This window comes from Accipiter gentilis, chromosome 34, assembly GCF_929443795.1.
Source record: "Accipiter gentilis chromosome 34, bAccGen1.1, whole genome shotgun sequence".
In the NCBI taxonomy this organism is placed as follows: domain Eukaryota; kingdom Metazoa; phylum Chordata; class Aves; order Accipitriformes; family Accipitridae; genus Astur; species Astur gentilis.
In genome coordinates, this window is record NC_064913.1 from 3459576 (window position 1) to 3475045 (window position 15470).

A 15470-nucleotide genomic window follows, 5' to 3' on the forward strand; every position below is an offset into this window, starting at 1 on the left:
GTCACAATAAAAGCCTGAGAAAACTCTATGACTTTGGAGTTCATGGGACTAATGAAGTCTGATTTAAAAAGTCTCCAAAGTTTGGAGCAGGGCAGTGCTGTTGGGTAACATCATGCTATGTTCTTTCCCAAGAACTACTAGTTTGATAATTTCTGCAGCAATAAACATTTCAGTACCTGAGGCAATACATTACTCACAGGCCCTTAACTGCAGAAAAAGCGTTCTATGGCTTACAAGAAATAAAGTAGTAAAGCAATTCCCTGGGAATTATTTTGAGACGTAGCAGTCTAGGTTACTAGCTACACAAGCAAAGCAAAATAGATAAAAACCCAAAGGTATACCCAAATTTTACAACGGCATCGTATCTCAGAACAAATGTCTCTAGGAGAATTCCTTCAGAAAATAAAGGAACAGTTCTTCAAAAGTTGGCACTATGACAGTCACAGGCATTAGAAAGCTGAAGGTACCAAGACAATTCCTGGGGTCGTAACCTGGAAGTTACCTGCAGCAGAACAAGAGCATTCTGATGTCTTCCTGTAAATAGGCTTAATTGAACCCTATACAGGAGAGTCTCCAGCAGCTGAAAGGACAAGAGATTTGGATTTTCTTCTCCCCCTGTCACTTCCATTAGGAACTGTAGCATCCTCCCACAAACATAGTCTTTTCCATCAAAGGAATTCTCCAAATTCAGAAACTAGAGAGAAATAATTAATAATAATAGTAAAGCTTCTAGGTTAAAGTTTAAAATCACATGAAGCACAAACTTCAGATAATGTCTTTTACCATGAACCATATTTCCCTCCCTCAAACCATATTTTCACATTAAAACTAAAAAAAAATACTGTTTAAGTATTAAAGATCAAATAGTCAAAGTTAATTTTTTTAAGCTTAAGTAACAAAAAATAACAAATTAAAATCTTGATTTTAAATAACTTTTATTACCTGAGGACAAGTGATGATTTCTACAAATATCTTTCAAACAGAACTTCGAATCGCTTCATTTTCTGAGCGACTTTTGAGTTTTCAAAAAGTTGTAGTATTTTTCGTTTCACATTTTCCCTGTCATATGTACTGGTTTTCTACAGTAGAAAATGCACACTTACATGAACATTTCACATAAAACTTTTTTTTTTACTTACTGTCCACCAGATTTGATAAGAGGGAGCATATTCCACTGCTGTTTCACACATTTCCTGTATCTCCTCCTTGGTTCCTCTTTTTGAGAAGAGTCTGAGGTAATGACACCAAATTTCAGGATTTTCTTTGTTGTTCTCAAGAGCTCGAGCCAAAACATTTAAAGTAGAATCTAAACACTCAGATGATGAGCTGTAAAAATTAAAAAAACACACATCAACTGTGTTAGTATTATGACTTAATATCAAATATGAAAATGGATGCTTATTAAAGTGACACACAGTCAGCCATTTTTTTAACATGTGCTGTCCTTTACTACAAAAATTTCAAAGTTTCAGTAAGTTTTCATCCTTCAAAGGTTGTTATTATTAGGTGCAATTATCACAGTGCATGGAAAAAGAAGTTTCCTAGGAAAAGAGTGCCAATTCAAGTAAGAGTCCAATTAAATGGAAAATGGGTAAGATTCATCTGTAAGCAGAAGTCTCGAGCTGCAATCATATAAAGGCATTAACATCATAGAGACTTGAAAACTTAAGTAGAAATTTCAAAAGCTTAGTGAAGTAAGAATATTTTTTTTACATAGTTTACTTTCTACAGTCAAATACAAGCCATTATTTCAGGTTACTATGCATATCATTGGGGTTTTCTCTGCCTCTAAACCATTTAAAAAAAAAAAAAAAGGAGATTTTACTTTTTGAGATAACTATCATGAGATGATACCAGCAAAGTGATAAAAGAGTAGCTCAAATAACTGATTATATTGCAAACCACAGAGCTGAGCTTTAATTCATAAACAAACTTCCATAAAACCACAGAAAGCTTCTGAGGTTGCATTTATTCTGAAAACATCTTTAGAAGTTACTTTACATAGACTTTTATGAGAGGAAAAACACATGTCCCAAAACAAAACTAACACAGTTAACCGTGGATAAGTCTGAAGCCTTCCCAACCCCTTCTATCACCACTGCCACCTACTAAACCACTCGGTTTCCTCAGAGTAGTGAGGCGGGTGGGAGACACGGGGGGAATGGGGGAGGTGTCTGTTTTAAGAAAAGGATGCATTGTCTTCCATTAGGTTTTCTCCCTTCTTTTCTTGGTCTTTTTCCAGGCACACTTATATTTAGAAAGTGTGCTCTTTTCACCCTGCCACTTGCTGGTAGCGCTTTCTTTGAGTACTGGCCTTTCCAGTTCTATCCCTTCTAGTGTTCAGGCAGCTATCAAATACAGTTAAACTGATCTTCTGCTACATTTTCCATTACCCACAGTTTACACAAGACTTTTAAGACAGAGCTGCTCCTCCCCATTCCCTTTCCTCCCTGCTGCAGCTGCTTAAGCCAGTACCTCACTACTGAAATTGAAGTCAATCTCTAATATGAAACCATCATGACAGAACTCTTACTGAAATTATCTGATTGCCAATAAGAACATGGTATGCTGCAGAATAATTTAAGAGAACAGAAACTAGAGAAACTTAGAAATCCAAAAGTTAAAAAATTATAAAATAAGAAAGCCAGTGTTAACCAGACCGCTTCTACAGGGATAAAACCATATAGCAGAGCTGTTCTCATAAGAAACTCTTTCTGATAAAAGTAATTTCAAACAGTATTACAATCATTCACTCTGTAAAGAAGAAACTGATTGGAGTTTATTGGTCCGCTGCTTTATCACTGGAAGTACAACATTCCACTGTAATCTTGGAAATACATTAGGCTGTGCACTTTTCAAACACAAACAATTATTTCTCCCACACTATTTTCCATCAACTTCCGTTCTGAATCAGAATCTACCTAAAGATAAACCGTCAGTGTAATTTATTACTCACATACTATAGTGCATACAGTAGGAAATCTAATCTATTTTTTAACCTGCTTTTAAGTAACAAATTATTTGTGGCATTGTTGAAGAAAGTTCTTTAACATCAGAAAGGAAACTTGATCATAGCAGCATGGGTAAAGCACAAAATGAAGTCTAAAACGTATCAGACTTACCCTTCATTTTGATTCAAGTATTTATATGCAAGTTTAATCCAAAGCTGTACATCACAGGGGTTTTCTTGGACACTTGCCTCCAAGTTGGAAATGTCATCAGTCTCACTTGTAAAATACCGGACATCATCTGGAGTCACCACAGCATCAAGAGCTGGAACTCTTTTTTTATGTTCTGTGGGATGGGCTACAAATTAAAAAAAGGTTAAAAAAAATGTTTCTTTTCAAAACAGAAGTGACCTGTAAAATTAGAAATCATACAAGGGGTGGCATTTATATATTTCAAGTGTAGCCATTGACCAGAGCAAAACACAGTTATTTCAATATCCCCTAAAACTTAGAACTGTGTAGTCTGTAGAAAACTGGTTATATTTCAAATGCAAAGGCAAGAAATAAATAGTAGTAAAAGGCTGCTTTGATCAACAGACACCAATTAAGGCAGTTCATTAGGCAGTTCATTAGGCAGCATTAGGAAACAGACACATCTGACAAAAAAATTATCGCAATTCTGAGTCTCTAAAAATCCTTTTTACAGGATTTGCTAACAAATCCTAAAGCTCCCACTTGAATGAGTCACATGTGAAACACTGTCAGGGTACTGATGCTCTAGCAAGCTTCCAAGTCTCAAATGCTGTTTAACAGCAGCTTTTTTTTAACTCTTGACCTCAACACCAAATACTATCTCTGTACAAGTTTAAGTAAAACTGTAAGTTTTACTACTTACAGTTCTGGGAGGGAAAAATAAAAATTAAAAAAATCCTAATGGTCTATGGGCAAAGCTGAAACATTCTAGGGAAATAGTTCCTTATATTACTTTTAAGAACAGATAAGTAGAAATTCTACCTTAACTTCCAGTCACACGTTATACTTTTTTATTCCTTAAATACAACAAATTCAGTTCTAACTTTATTTTGCATAAATTTCTGGGTAAAGTTTGAATGCAGGAAATACGAGGTCAAGAGCTATTGAAAGCACTGGTTTTCTTAAGAACCACTTCAAAAATTAGGTGTTGAGAAGAGGTTGGCAGGTATTTTCCCCCAGTACTCTTTTTCAATGGATGCCACACATCCAGATTACCATATTTAATAGGTCCAACGAACTGTTCCTCTTCACTGCTGCTACTATCTAACAGAGGTTTCCTCCAGTACTTCGGTCTCCATTTCCTTTTATCTTTCCATGTTGTAAATGGAGGTGCTGTAAACAAGCAAAGCGGTAGAAATTCTTTTACTTTTCTGTATTCAAGCTTAAAACATCTTTGCTAATAAAGATTTTAGATAGCAACATTCTGTGAGTGCAACACAAGTGTGTAAGTTTCAACACTACTTATTTAAAATCTATTGTGCTCAAGTTTGTAAGTTACTTTTCCAAATTGGACTCCAAAACTATTATATTATTGCCTTAAAACAAACTCTGCTGCCTTTATTTTACCACAAGCATAATTTATAACACTGAGATAAACTAAGCAACAACAAAAAAATTATTCTTCTACAAAATCATCAAAGTACTTATGATTTTATATATACATTTTTAAAAGTTTATATTGTATTTAATCTACCAAGGTACTTACTGTGACTTTTACTCTCATTGACATTGCTGGCCAGAAGAACAGCCATCTGATCCACTGACATACGGTCTCTGTTTATACCAAAAAGTTTTTCAACATATTTTTCTGAAACAAGAATATTTGTATCTTAAGTAAACACATAAATGAAAATGGATACGTACCTTAACAGCAATTTAGCACAACCTATGCTGAATTCATGAAATATGACTGCTTCAAGAGGTATGGTAACTTAACATACTAAAACAAAGAAATTAAAAACTGAAAAAAGTTCTGTTCAGCAACTTGCCTATATGGCAACAGCGTTGTTATAAAATTCCAGTCCCACTGAAACAGACCAGTCCAGCCTGGACTGTATAAAGTGTAAACAAACAGACCAGACCTCCAGAAGTGAGGAAGGGGAGAGGGAAAGCTTCCATGCCCATTGCTCCCCCATTCCCAGAATCCCAGTGATACTTTATTTTTCCAAGTGAAATGTTCCACAGATCAATGATTTTTTTCTTTCTGTAAAGACACCAAGGTAACTACCCACTACAAAGGACTGAACTGAACAACTGCAGAAACCTATCTTTTCATATAGCTGTATCTTATATAGTGTTTTACATCAAAGTCCTTGCACCCAGAGCTTTTAACAAAAGCCACTCCTTTCAGAAATGAATCTTTGTATAGAAAAGTGAGCAAAAGACTCTTAAGAACCTGTGGCAGTGCTGATTTCCTCATCAGTGCTTTTTTCTGAACAGCCAATCAGTTCTAAATTGTAAGACAGAATATCCTGAAACAGCTGCTTACGGCTAAGAGTGCAATCCTTCATGTGCTGCCTAAAACAAACAAATAAGCAATTAATATATTATCACAGCAAGAATTTAATAAGCCTTATAACTAGAAAGTTGGTTTTAGACAGGAGGGTGAGGCATAAAGAAAATCATACCCACAGAAAACACTGTAGCCTACTTTGGAATTTCTGTTAAATATGCCTGGGTCTTCTCTAAACTTAAACCTGCATCAGTAACTTAATCCTAGTCTTCATTACTTCACTATAGCCTTACTCTTTAAAATAAACCTCTACCCACTTGCTTCGCACTAACACAAAACCACAGTATTTAGAACTTTCCAGTTCAAACAAGGTAGTTTTAAGAATTAGGTATCACTTTGTGTTTAAAAGATTCAAACTATGGTTTGACAGTAACAGCCAAAGGCTGATCCAAAAAGCTATCTGCCACCAAAAAGGGCAAAAAAAGAGAGCTGAAGTCCACTCCTATTGTATTTTTCCAGTAGTTAGAAGTTTCCAAATTGAGTTTATTCCTGACCAATTCATATCCATTTGCTCTTGTATGAACTTTTAAAAATCTACTGCGCAACTTGTTTAACAAACTATTTTTAATATAACACCAGGCTTCAAAGAAAAAAACATAGCCAGTATTTTCCCAGAAAACTGGAATTCCACTACTTCAGTAGGGGGTTTTTTTACATCATCACATAGTATTTGGCACATGCTTTATTTTGGTTAGCAGCACGATATAACTCTAGTGTGCTTAACAGTATCAACCACTACCTGAGGTTCCATGGTGGTCTGAAGTTATGCTGAAGCTATAAAGCAAGAGGAGTCCCATCTGAATTACAAGGCAACCAAAAGGTGAAATATTCTCTAACAGTCCATACTGCTTTTCTAAATTTACATCTAAAGAACCTCCTCTCTTCATGGCTTAGACGAAAGGGTTTTTTTCCTGCCAACCAAGTATCTGCAACAGGGTATTAAAAAAAACTTTCTTATCTAGAACTTGCGCATAGGATAAATCCAGACCTTTTAAAGAAATGAAAAACATGCCTATTTTGGTCTTTCAGTCAGACATCTACAAGAGAAGTTCAGTTCAAATAAACAAAATTAAAAAGAACTCACCACTGACAGTCATCATCATTGCATGTGCCTGTTAAATCAAAACGGCAGAAACACTGTTTTGGCTCAATCATATTGCTATATGTTACTGAACTGAGGTACAGTTTTTCCTTGGTTCGAAAATACGGACTGAACCTAAAATGAAACAGTGAATTATTGTGACAAAGTGTGCAAGGTAAGACATCAGTTTTACGAAAACCTTTTAAAAAATAATCACTTTTTCTGTATTAAATCTCATTTCCAAAACCCTGCTACTAATCAGAAGCATCGCTAACACATGAGTTAAGAAGGTGAAAACAGTGAGAGGGAGGGAACAAAACAGTACTTCTCAATCTAAACTGATTCTGTTCCAGAATTCTCTTCTCCCTTAGGTGCAGAACTTAGTTCATATAAAAACAGGAAGCGTAGTAATGACCCAGTAGGGAAAGCAAACTAGTGAAACTGAATTTCAGTTTAGTTCTAGGAAAAAAAAATGCACTCATGCTCTAGTCAGCATAAGATCAGTGTCAAGTATAAAGAGAACCATGAAAAATTAATATGAAAAAACAGTGAAAAAATCCACATCAGATTTTATAAAGTGTAAACCAACAAAAACCAGTCTGAGCTGAGCATACTAATGCTTGTTTTAAGTCTTTAGCTAACATTTGACTATGTCAATTTTGGGATTTCTAGCTCCTTAAGGAACTGAAGCCATAACCTATAAGAAGTTAAAATGAATACTCCTGCAAAGATAGCATCCTCCACCTTTTGCTACTTAAGACTACAGAAATAAAAAACCTGAAGCACATGGTAGGATTCAACTGTTCCAGTTTAAATTCCAGACTTTTGTTTTCTAAAATGTAATATGTAGGAACAAAGCTCTCTTTAGTCAAAAGACGGATGTGTCAAATTGATTTCACTTGCAGGTGTCTATTCTAAGTCAAGATGAATCAATCACTGTCATCATGCCTCTTTCCACTGAGCAGGAATGCAAGAAACAGGTATTGGTTCAATCTTACTCAAACAATGTAAAACCTAGCCAAGTTTAAAGATTGCATAATCGAAATACACTTGTTATTTTTTTCCTGGATTTTAGATCACTTCATATTGGATATAAAAATCCTGTTTTCAAATGTTTAACTATTATTTTTTAATCCAGTTATACTAAACAACAACCCAGTTGCAGGGAACAGCATGCAATACAATGCAAAGGGTACTGCACAAAAGCAAGGGACTCCTGCGTAGCAGAAAAAAGTAACTAAAATCCTTAAGTTCCCTAAACTAGATAAAAGTGTTTCACAATAGTCAAGTTTCTCACTGCAACTTGTCTTTCTGTGCACGCCTAGGTATCAAGAGCAGTGAAGAATACTTGAATAAAAACACATATACACAGAAGTCAGAGAGCTACTAGAGTCTTCATACCTGTAGGATTTAAATACTAGAAGAGGACTATGATACGGTCCAAATGGAAATGGTTTCACATCAGTTTGTTTATTTTGCGATGTAACAAAATCCACATCAACTGAAATTTCCTAGGAAACAGATAAACAGATATACAGCAATTGCAATACCACCTAGTAAAGACAACCTTCATACTTAGTTTTAAAGCATTTACCTGACCACACACCAGATCTTCCTTAGGTACTATAAAGGCAGTACTTTTCACTAGCAGCTCTTTCAAGCTGTCAGCTTTAGCATAAAGTTTTTTCAGTTCATCAATATTCAACCCAAGGAACAGCTCAGGCTCCTCTGATGCCTTTTTAGAAAGTTTGTTTACAGTTTCTTGTTTTGGAGTGTCCATGTGCTTAAGATTTGGTTTAGTGAAAGAATTAGATTCTCTGAAAGATCTCCTTCGTTCTCGGTTTGAATTAGACAGAACTTCATCATCGAAGTAGTTTTCTTCACTGTCCAAAGACAATTTATCCTGTGTAAGATCATGAAGTGATGGCTGGGGTAATGCAAATTCAGATTCCTCTTCTGCATGAGGTGCAATATTTGATTGTTCCTTGGTTTGAAGTGCGCGGGCCTCTTTCAATTTCTGAATCTTTAGAGCATATTCATATTCTAGTTGCTGTAGTCGTTTTTTCTCTAGTGCAATCAATTCTGCTGAATGCTTTTTTGGACTTGATGCAGGGGAGTTCTCCAATTTCAACATTTTGCTTGGCTGAAAAGAAAAAAACTCCCTTTATTTCATTTTCACATTTACTGATCTATTGACAGGAGGTAAAATGAAACACGGGCAAGATATTTAATTCAGAGTTTATGAAAACATTTTAAACTCTTGCCAGAAAATTTTCAACAAACAGCAGAAAAACCACAAAAAAAGTTTGCCACAATTCAACTGGCAGGTTTGCAGGTTTTTTTGATAAAAATTATCCTGCATCATGTACGGGGCTTCAACAAAAGTTCTGGCCACATTTAAAAGGTGAGCTATAAAACAAGTATACAGGGGTCGGGTGGGGGGTGCACAAAAAGAAGAATTTACAAAAATATTTTAGCCTTGTTTTTCTATATTTTGTTTCTCAAAACAAGATCAGATCCCTTTTTCAGTGTCTTCGCTGGATGGTTTTAACAAGATCAGTGACGTATACAGACAGTAAAGCATTTTCTTCCTTCACAGCCATATAGCTCCTCTTATTATTTATCTATTAGTGACATTTCCCTGACACAGAAATGTAGGCTTTGAACAGTTTTCTTTTTTAAATACTTAATGCTTTTTCTGTTGAATTCTCTAAAATACTGGAAACCAATAGGAAGATTCCTACAGTGCTTTTGAAATGGTTTCCTATTTTCCTGAAATCCCATTTGAACTAAAGTTTCCTAATCAAAACCGCTGCTGCTTTTCAAGTACAGCATGGTTTAAAAGCATGCAACAGACTTACAAGATGATCTTGCTCCAGTTTTCGTTTCCCAATTTCCTTACTTGCTACTGCTTTTGCTCGAGCAAGTTCTTCCCCATATTTTAATGCCAGAGCTTTTTTTACTGTAACTCGTTGTTGAACTTTATGAATCTGAAAAGAAAAAAATACTGCAGTAAGATGCAAATTTTCAGATATGACCACATAATAAAATATAATCAGAAAAGACATGGTAATTAATAATTAATTCAAAGAAAGCCTACTGCCTCCTAATATCAGGCTACCCATTTCAAGACTTCCAGCCCAAGGAAACAAATATTTCAAAATTAAAGTTACTTGTTCCTGAAGCTTCTTGAGAAACATCTTATTAGCATTCAAGATCTTCTCTGTTGCTTGTAGCTGTTCAGCCAGTTTGTTAATTTTATTTTCAGCAATTCGAACATTTTCTCTCTTCTTGGCCTCTTGTTGCAACAAATGTTTCAAGACAGATTCATCCTTCATCAATAGAAGTCTAAAAGTAGAAAAGCCATGGAACACAATTTTTTCCAAACATTTCTCAGAGCTATTGCTGCTCCTCTGAAACCCTAGTTATTTAAGAACCCAGCTCTTTTTCACTTATCAACAAACAACATTTTAAGGTTCTCCAGACAGCCTTAACATCCATGAGACAATAAATACTGGTAGTACATACAGCAAATTTCAGTAACCAAAGTTCAGCATGTCAGTATAAAGGCAGATTAAAACACTCTAGTTATGAGGATGGGGAAAGTAAGCAAGTGGCATATCTTTAATACTGTTTTTAGCATTAAGACATGCAAAACACACATGTTCTTGCTTTCTGCCAAGTAACAACCCAATTCTTCCTTAGGGTGCGTAAACCCATTAGCAGGCTACAAGCCATAGTATTAGGGCACAACAGCAGAGCAATTAAATATAAAAAGCTATGCATTAAAGGAAGCAAGGTAAAGACTTAGACAGGTGCGAATAACGGGAGGAGGGAAAAACATGCTTCAGTTAATGTCTGACCACAAACCAGTTTGTTCACAAGACCACAAAGAAATAATCAAGTGGCAACGGAAGCAGAAAAGAAGGATGCAAAGCACTTAAATTTTCCACAATAACACAGAAGAAGGGCAAGAAACATGGAAGAGGAATGCTAAGAGAGAAGGCATACAGGAAAAGCTTCAAACAGCATACTTATTCTGCAGAAGCACTCATTCATTTACATGTATCAGGCATATCCCATTGCAACATGCTACCCTCAGAGTGTACTAAGTAGTGAAAAGCACACTCTTTTTTTGTATTTCAGAGTTATTAGGTGGCACAGCTGATGTTCAAGTCACTCAACATAAACACAGCTGAGAACAGCTAGCATGACAATCATACTTCAAAGTTACAAACCACCACACTCGCACTACAACACAATTCCTTTTATACAGCAATAGAATTCAAGACTGAATAGTTCAAGACAACAGAAAACCAATAATTTGCTGTACCTTAAATGCTACACATTCAAAAAGATTTACTAGTTTCATCCTAAGTAAACAACGTAGGACTTACAACAGCAAAATATGTACCTGTTTTTCTTAAGCTTTGCTTCTGCTTCTGTGACTTGTTTTGTCACTACTGCTATTCTCCCAATTCCATCAACTTCACCATCAGAATTTGCAGGTGATGAATTGTTCCTCAGTGGATCAGACCTAATTAAGCGTTGCTTCTCACGACTAAAACGGAGATGTTAAAAGCAAAGATGTTCAGTAGCTTCAGCATTCATTTCAATGGGTACTCCCAATAATTTTAAAATCTTCAAAAGAGTAGCAGGGCAAGATTTCAAGTTAAAAGAAAAACAACTTTCCACAACTGCAATCAACTACTGCAAGCCAGCTCAAATCCAAGGACTTTTAGCCTCCTATGTTGCCTTACTAAAAATTGAATGGGGGGGGAACCTGAAGTTAATGGCAAGGTTTTCAAACTCAGATTTTTCCTTCCAGTTACAAAAATAGACTAGTAAAAGGACTACAAAGAATATACATTTTACATTAACTATTAAGCTCAGTTGTACCTGGCAATCTCTTCTTTTAAGAGCCTGTATTCTATCTTCTTATCTTCTGGTAGAGCCTCTGGAGTTCTCATTGGATCATTTTCTTTTTCTGATTTTGGAGGGGCTTTGATTTTTGAGGCCTGTTACAACGAGGTTCAAGTCAATACTAGTCACGCTAGTTTAAAATACAGCATTTAACTAAATACAGCTATTGACTCCTATTTTTAAGAGGCATTTCAGCAGAAACTTAAAGCTGTTCAAGGCTAATAAGATCTTTTAAGCCAATGTTATTTTTGCTAGTAATTAAAGATGTATTGAATTTTATTTGAAAAAATGAAACCAAAATATATTACAAATTCTATCTTCAGGATGCCACCTTAACCAAAAAAAAATCATTTTAATTAGCTTGTCCAATTCAAATTACAATGTAATGGTCCAGACAGGAGTAATGTACCCACTCTTGCCCATTTCTGATGTAATCCAGTATTTCTTGACCAAATTCTAAAGTTTAAATTCCATATACAAAGCAAAATCATTACAAAATAAACCTATTAAATGCTGATAGCGTTTACCTCAACATTTCTCCTTGCTTCTTTTATCATAGATTCTAGTCCTCCAAACACACTGCTAGTTGAGTTAGATGGCTCTCCATCAGACTCACTATCATCCGAGTCATTTAATGTAACCACAACAGACTTGTGTTTTGGAAGCTGTTGGAGAATGAAAGAAGTTTTATACAAGAAGAAAAAGTTAGAGACAGATACAGCTGAGTAGATATTTACTAGAAAAGAAGAGGGAGGTTAACTTCTTTTCTTATCATGGCACATGAATTCCACATTGTAAGAAAAAAAACCCTAAGCATTGGTGCATCTCCACTACAAGACACTGTACCCATTCTTGATACTGTAACATGAAAGGTACTCCAACTTTTTCAACCTGTTCCCAAGTATCTGCAGCATGTTTACATTTCCATGCTCATAGCACACAGATCTCAAACCTTTGACTCCTCCCCTTCATAAATTATTTGAATTGTAATGAAAATTATCTTCCTCCATTTGCAAGCAATTCTAAGTAACTGAGAGGTAACAATCAATCAAGCCTGCATTAGAAATGGTGTGCCAGACATACCAGAACTCCCTCATCTTTCTGCCACACAGTTGTGATGCCTCTTGTCCCACAGTTACACTTAGCTGACTTTACAGTGAGCTGCTCAGGCAGTTAAAGTGGCAGAAAACCAACAGTAAATAAAGAACAAACGGAACAAAATTAATCACTTTTTGCCACCATCACTAACTGAAACAGCTCACTGAAGATCAGATGACTGCCAATTCCAGCACAAAGAAAGATGCAGAAACAAGCAGACAATTTAGATTAACCCCAAATGCTCTGGAGTTACAGCTTGAAAAGAAGCAACTCGGTTCACATTTCCAGGACTGCTCTTCCCCTCTTCCAAGTCTCAACAACTACAGTAATACATTTAACCTTTACCTCAGGACAGGACCTCTTCAAAGCTATAAGTGCCTTTTAAAGCACACACCCCACAAAACCCCCCCACTTTTTAAAATGAAAGATACACAATTTCTACAATCATTTCTTTTTTATATTCTCTTTCTGGACAGTTCTTAAAATAAAGATCATACTTCTGTATGTACTGCAGCTGCATCATTTTTACACTGCCATAGTACAGGTAGGTGAAAATCCCACTTATATTGGTGCAAGAAAATGGAACAAAGCATTGGTCCTCTCCTTACAAATATTCTCTGGCTATAGCTCTATGGAAACCTGAATTAGTCAGGCAACACCCCACCCATCTCCTCATCTTCAGATGCCCAATACACCCCTTACCTGTCACTGGCTCTTGGTGCCAAGCTGCTTTTGGCACAGTTGTGCAGGGTAAACTTTCTCTAACTGTCTTCCCATTTTTCTTCTAAGGAAAAAGCTGATAGTGGGGAGAGTCAAACTCAGCTTTTCTCCAGGTGTTTTTTCCCCAAGTGTTATTTTCAGTTGTGGTTCAACAAAACATTTAACAACCAGTAAAGTAACACCAGGCAACTACCATCACACTGCCTTCAGTAAATTAGCTTCAACTGCAGCTGTAATGCAGGATCTCTCCATAATATTCAAGACATATTTTCAGTCTGTAGTGAACAGAACCCTGAGTGTCCATGACTACTTTGAAAAAGGATTACAAGATGTCACTGAAAAAGCAAACCAATATCTGTAGGCTATTTCACTATGCAGAGGTCCTCAACAGAAGAAATCCCAAGTTCTGTAAATTTAAAACCTCTTCCGAAATATGGTACAGCATACTCAGAACGTTCAAAAGCTACCAAGCCCCCAAAACTATGAAATTAGATTTCAAAAGCCTGAAGAATTTGTATTTTCTATACCTTTCTTAATTTCTGGATATATACAGCAATGCTCACAGAAAAACTATCAGTTTTTAAGGTCAAAATTAAGCTCTCATGAGTTAATTTTTTTTTTTTAGGCTCTACTGAGAAATACCAAATACTACAAAAGTTTAAACAAATCATAAGCATTCAATACAAATTGTTTTCAAAAGCTTAAACTAACAGGAGTAATTGATATTGTTTTTATATTGATTTGTTTTCACAGAGGACAGAAATACCTTGTGACTAGTCTCCTGTGAACAGTATTTGGCAGCAAGTTCTTTAAAACACACAGCTATTTTTTATATAAATACTCTATATCCCAACCTATTTAAAAAGATTATTAACGAATGCAAAATGCTTTGTTTCTATAATCATTTTTGTAAAAAAGACACTAGCCAAGCTAGCTGATTTGAATACAAGGTATTATCTGTCAGCTTTAACTAAGCTAACCATCATTAGCAACAGGCACTGAACTTCAGCTGCAGGTTTTTTAACATTTACATAATGCCTTTCAACAGCACAGCTGATAAAGAGACATTTATCATGTTACTAAAACAAACAAACAGCTCCCTAGTAACATGTCCTCCCTCATTTATGGAACAGCAGTTAATGAAGTCTCAGGACAATAGAATATGTGTTAATTTAAGGGGGTTTTTTTCAGAAGAGATCTAGTATTTAAACATAAGAACACTCAAAAATTTAAGTAAATGTGAAATTATTATAGAAAGGATGTAAGTCTGCCCAAAGTGAACCATTACTCTGGTTACATCTAGAATTTAAAGTAGATTGTGAATATGGATACAGAAAGAAAAAAATAAATCCACTTTAAGTTTAAGAACACAATTTTGCTACGGAAAGGGAAGTAGGCCTTAAAATGACCAAAAAAGGAACATTCAGGTCTCTACCATCTTAAGCTTTTTTTTTTTTTCCTCCCATTATGGCCACGGTGACCAAGTGATCATACAGCCTGTATTTATAAGCAAGAAAGCCGTTGGCCAGCTACAGCTAGATTTGATAGTGATGTAATAGTCTCAAAGATACTATATATTCTTCCAAATTTAGTAAAGAAAAAAAAAAATTAGTTTATTAGAGACATCCTCCACTGACAGAAAGGCAAAGGTATGGCCTCAATCACACTATTCATTAGAGAATCTGCACGGGAAAGAGGTACAACAAAACCAGCTCTCGAAGATGCGTTGTTAAAATAATCACAAACTATCCACCTTGTACGGTTCACTGCCATAAATAGAACAGTAGATTATATGGGCTTCCAGTCTGGCATAACACAGGCAAGTATGTTTTTATAACACATTTCCAGCAATCCAAGGAGATTGCAGACATCACAAATCAAATGCTGGATTCACATACCTCCTGTGACCATTCAAATGAAGGTCAAGTTACAGAATATGGCTTCAGCTAACATAACAAAGTCTGCTGCCTAAAGAGAATACTCTCTCCTCTGTCTTCCACCCCACAGACATGCCATCTGCCACCACTTTTGCGCTAGCTCTGATGCCCACACACTGTTCACTGAAAAAATTCAACTCCCCCTAGAAGGAAAAGTACCTTTTTTTTCTCCCCAATGTTAGTTTTCTAACCAGTTTAGCACGTTAAATAAGTTAAGC

General features: G+C 35.7%; 1 protein-coding gene across 4 annotated transcripts in view; it reads right to left on the bottom strand.

Moving 5' to 3' along the window:
* ZFC3H1 (zinc finger C3H1-type containing) overlaps nucleotides 1-15470 on the bottom strand; it is a 43592-nt gene that overhangs the window by 13521 nt on the left and 14601 nt on the right. For all 4 annotated transcript variants that reach the window (XM_049792001.1, XM_049792000.1, XM_049792003.1 and 1 more), the window contains 14 exons: nucleotides 12025-12162; nucleotides 11474-11592; nucleotides 10989-11135; nucleotides 9748-9922; nucleotides 9436-9564; nucleotides 8169-8717; nucleotides 7976-8085; nucleotides 6578-6709; nucleotides 5377-5498; nucleotides 4687-4788; nucleotides 4197-4313; nucleotides 3123-3306; nucleotides 1140-1326; nucleotides 503-694 (listed from right to left, as the gene is read on the bottom strand). In XM_049792001.1, coding sequence (XP_049647958.1) covers nucleotides 503-694; nucleotides 1140-1326; nucleotides 3123-3306; nucleotides 4197-4313; nucleotides 4687-4788; nucleotides 5377-5498; nucleotides 6578-6709; nucleotides 7976-8085; nucleotides 8169-8717; nucleotides 9436-9564; nucleotides 9748-9922; nucleotides 10989-11135; nucleotides 11474-11592; nucleotides 12025-12162 — 2403 coding nt within the window. The remainder of the gene's footprint in view (nucleotides 1-502; nucleotides 695-1139; nucleotides 1327-3122; nucleotides 3307-4196; nucleotides 4314-4686; nucleotides 4789-5376; nucleotides 5499-6577; nucleotides 6710-7975; nucleotides 8086-8168; nucleotides 8718-9435; nucleotides 9565-9747; nucleotides 9923-10988; nucleotides 11136-11473; nucleotides 11593-12024; nucleotides 12163-15470) is intronic.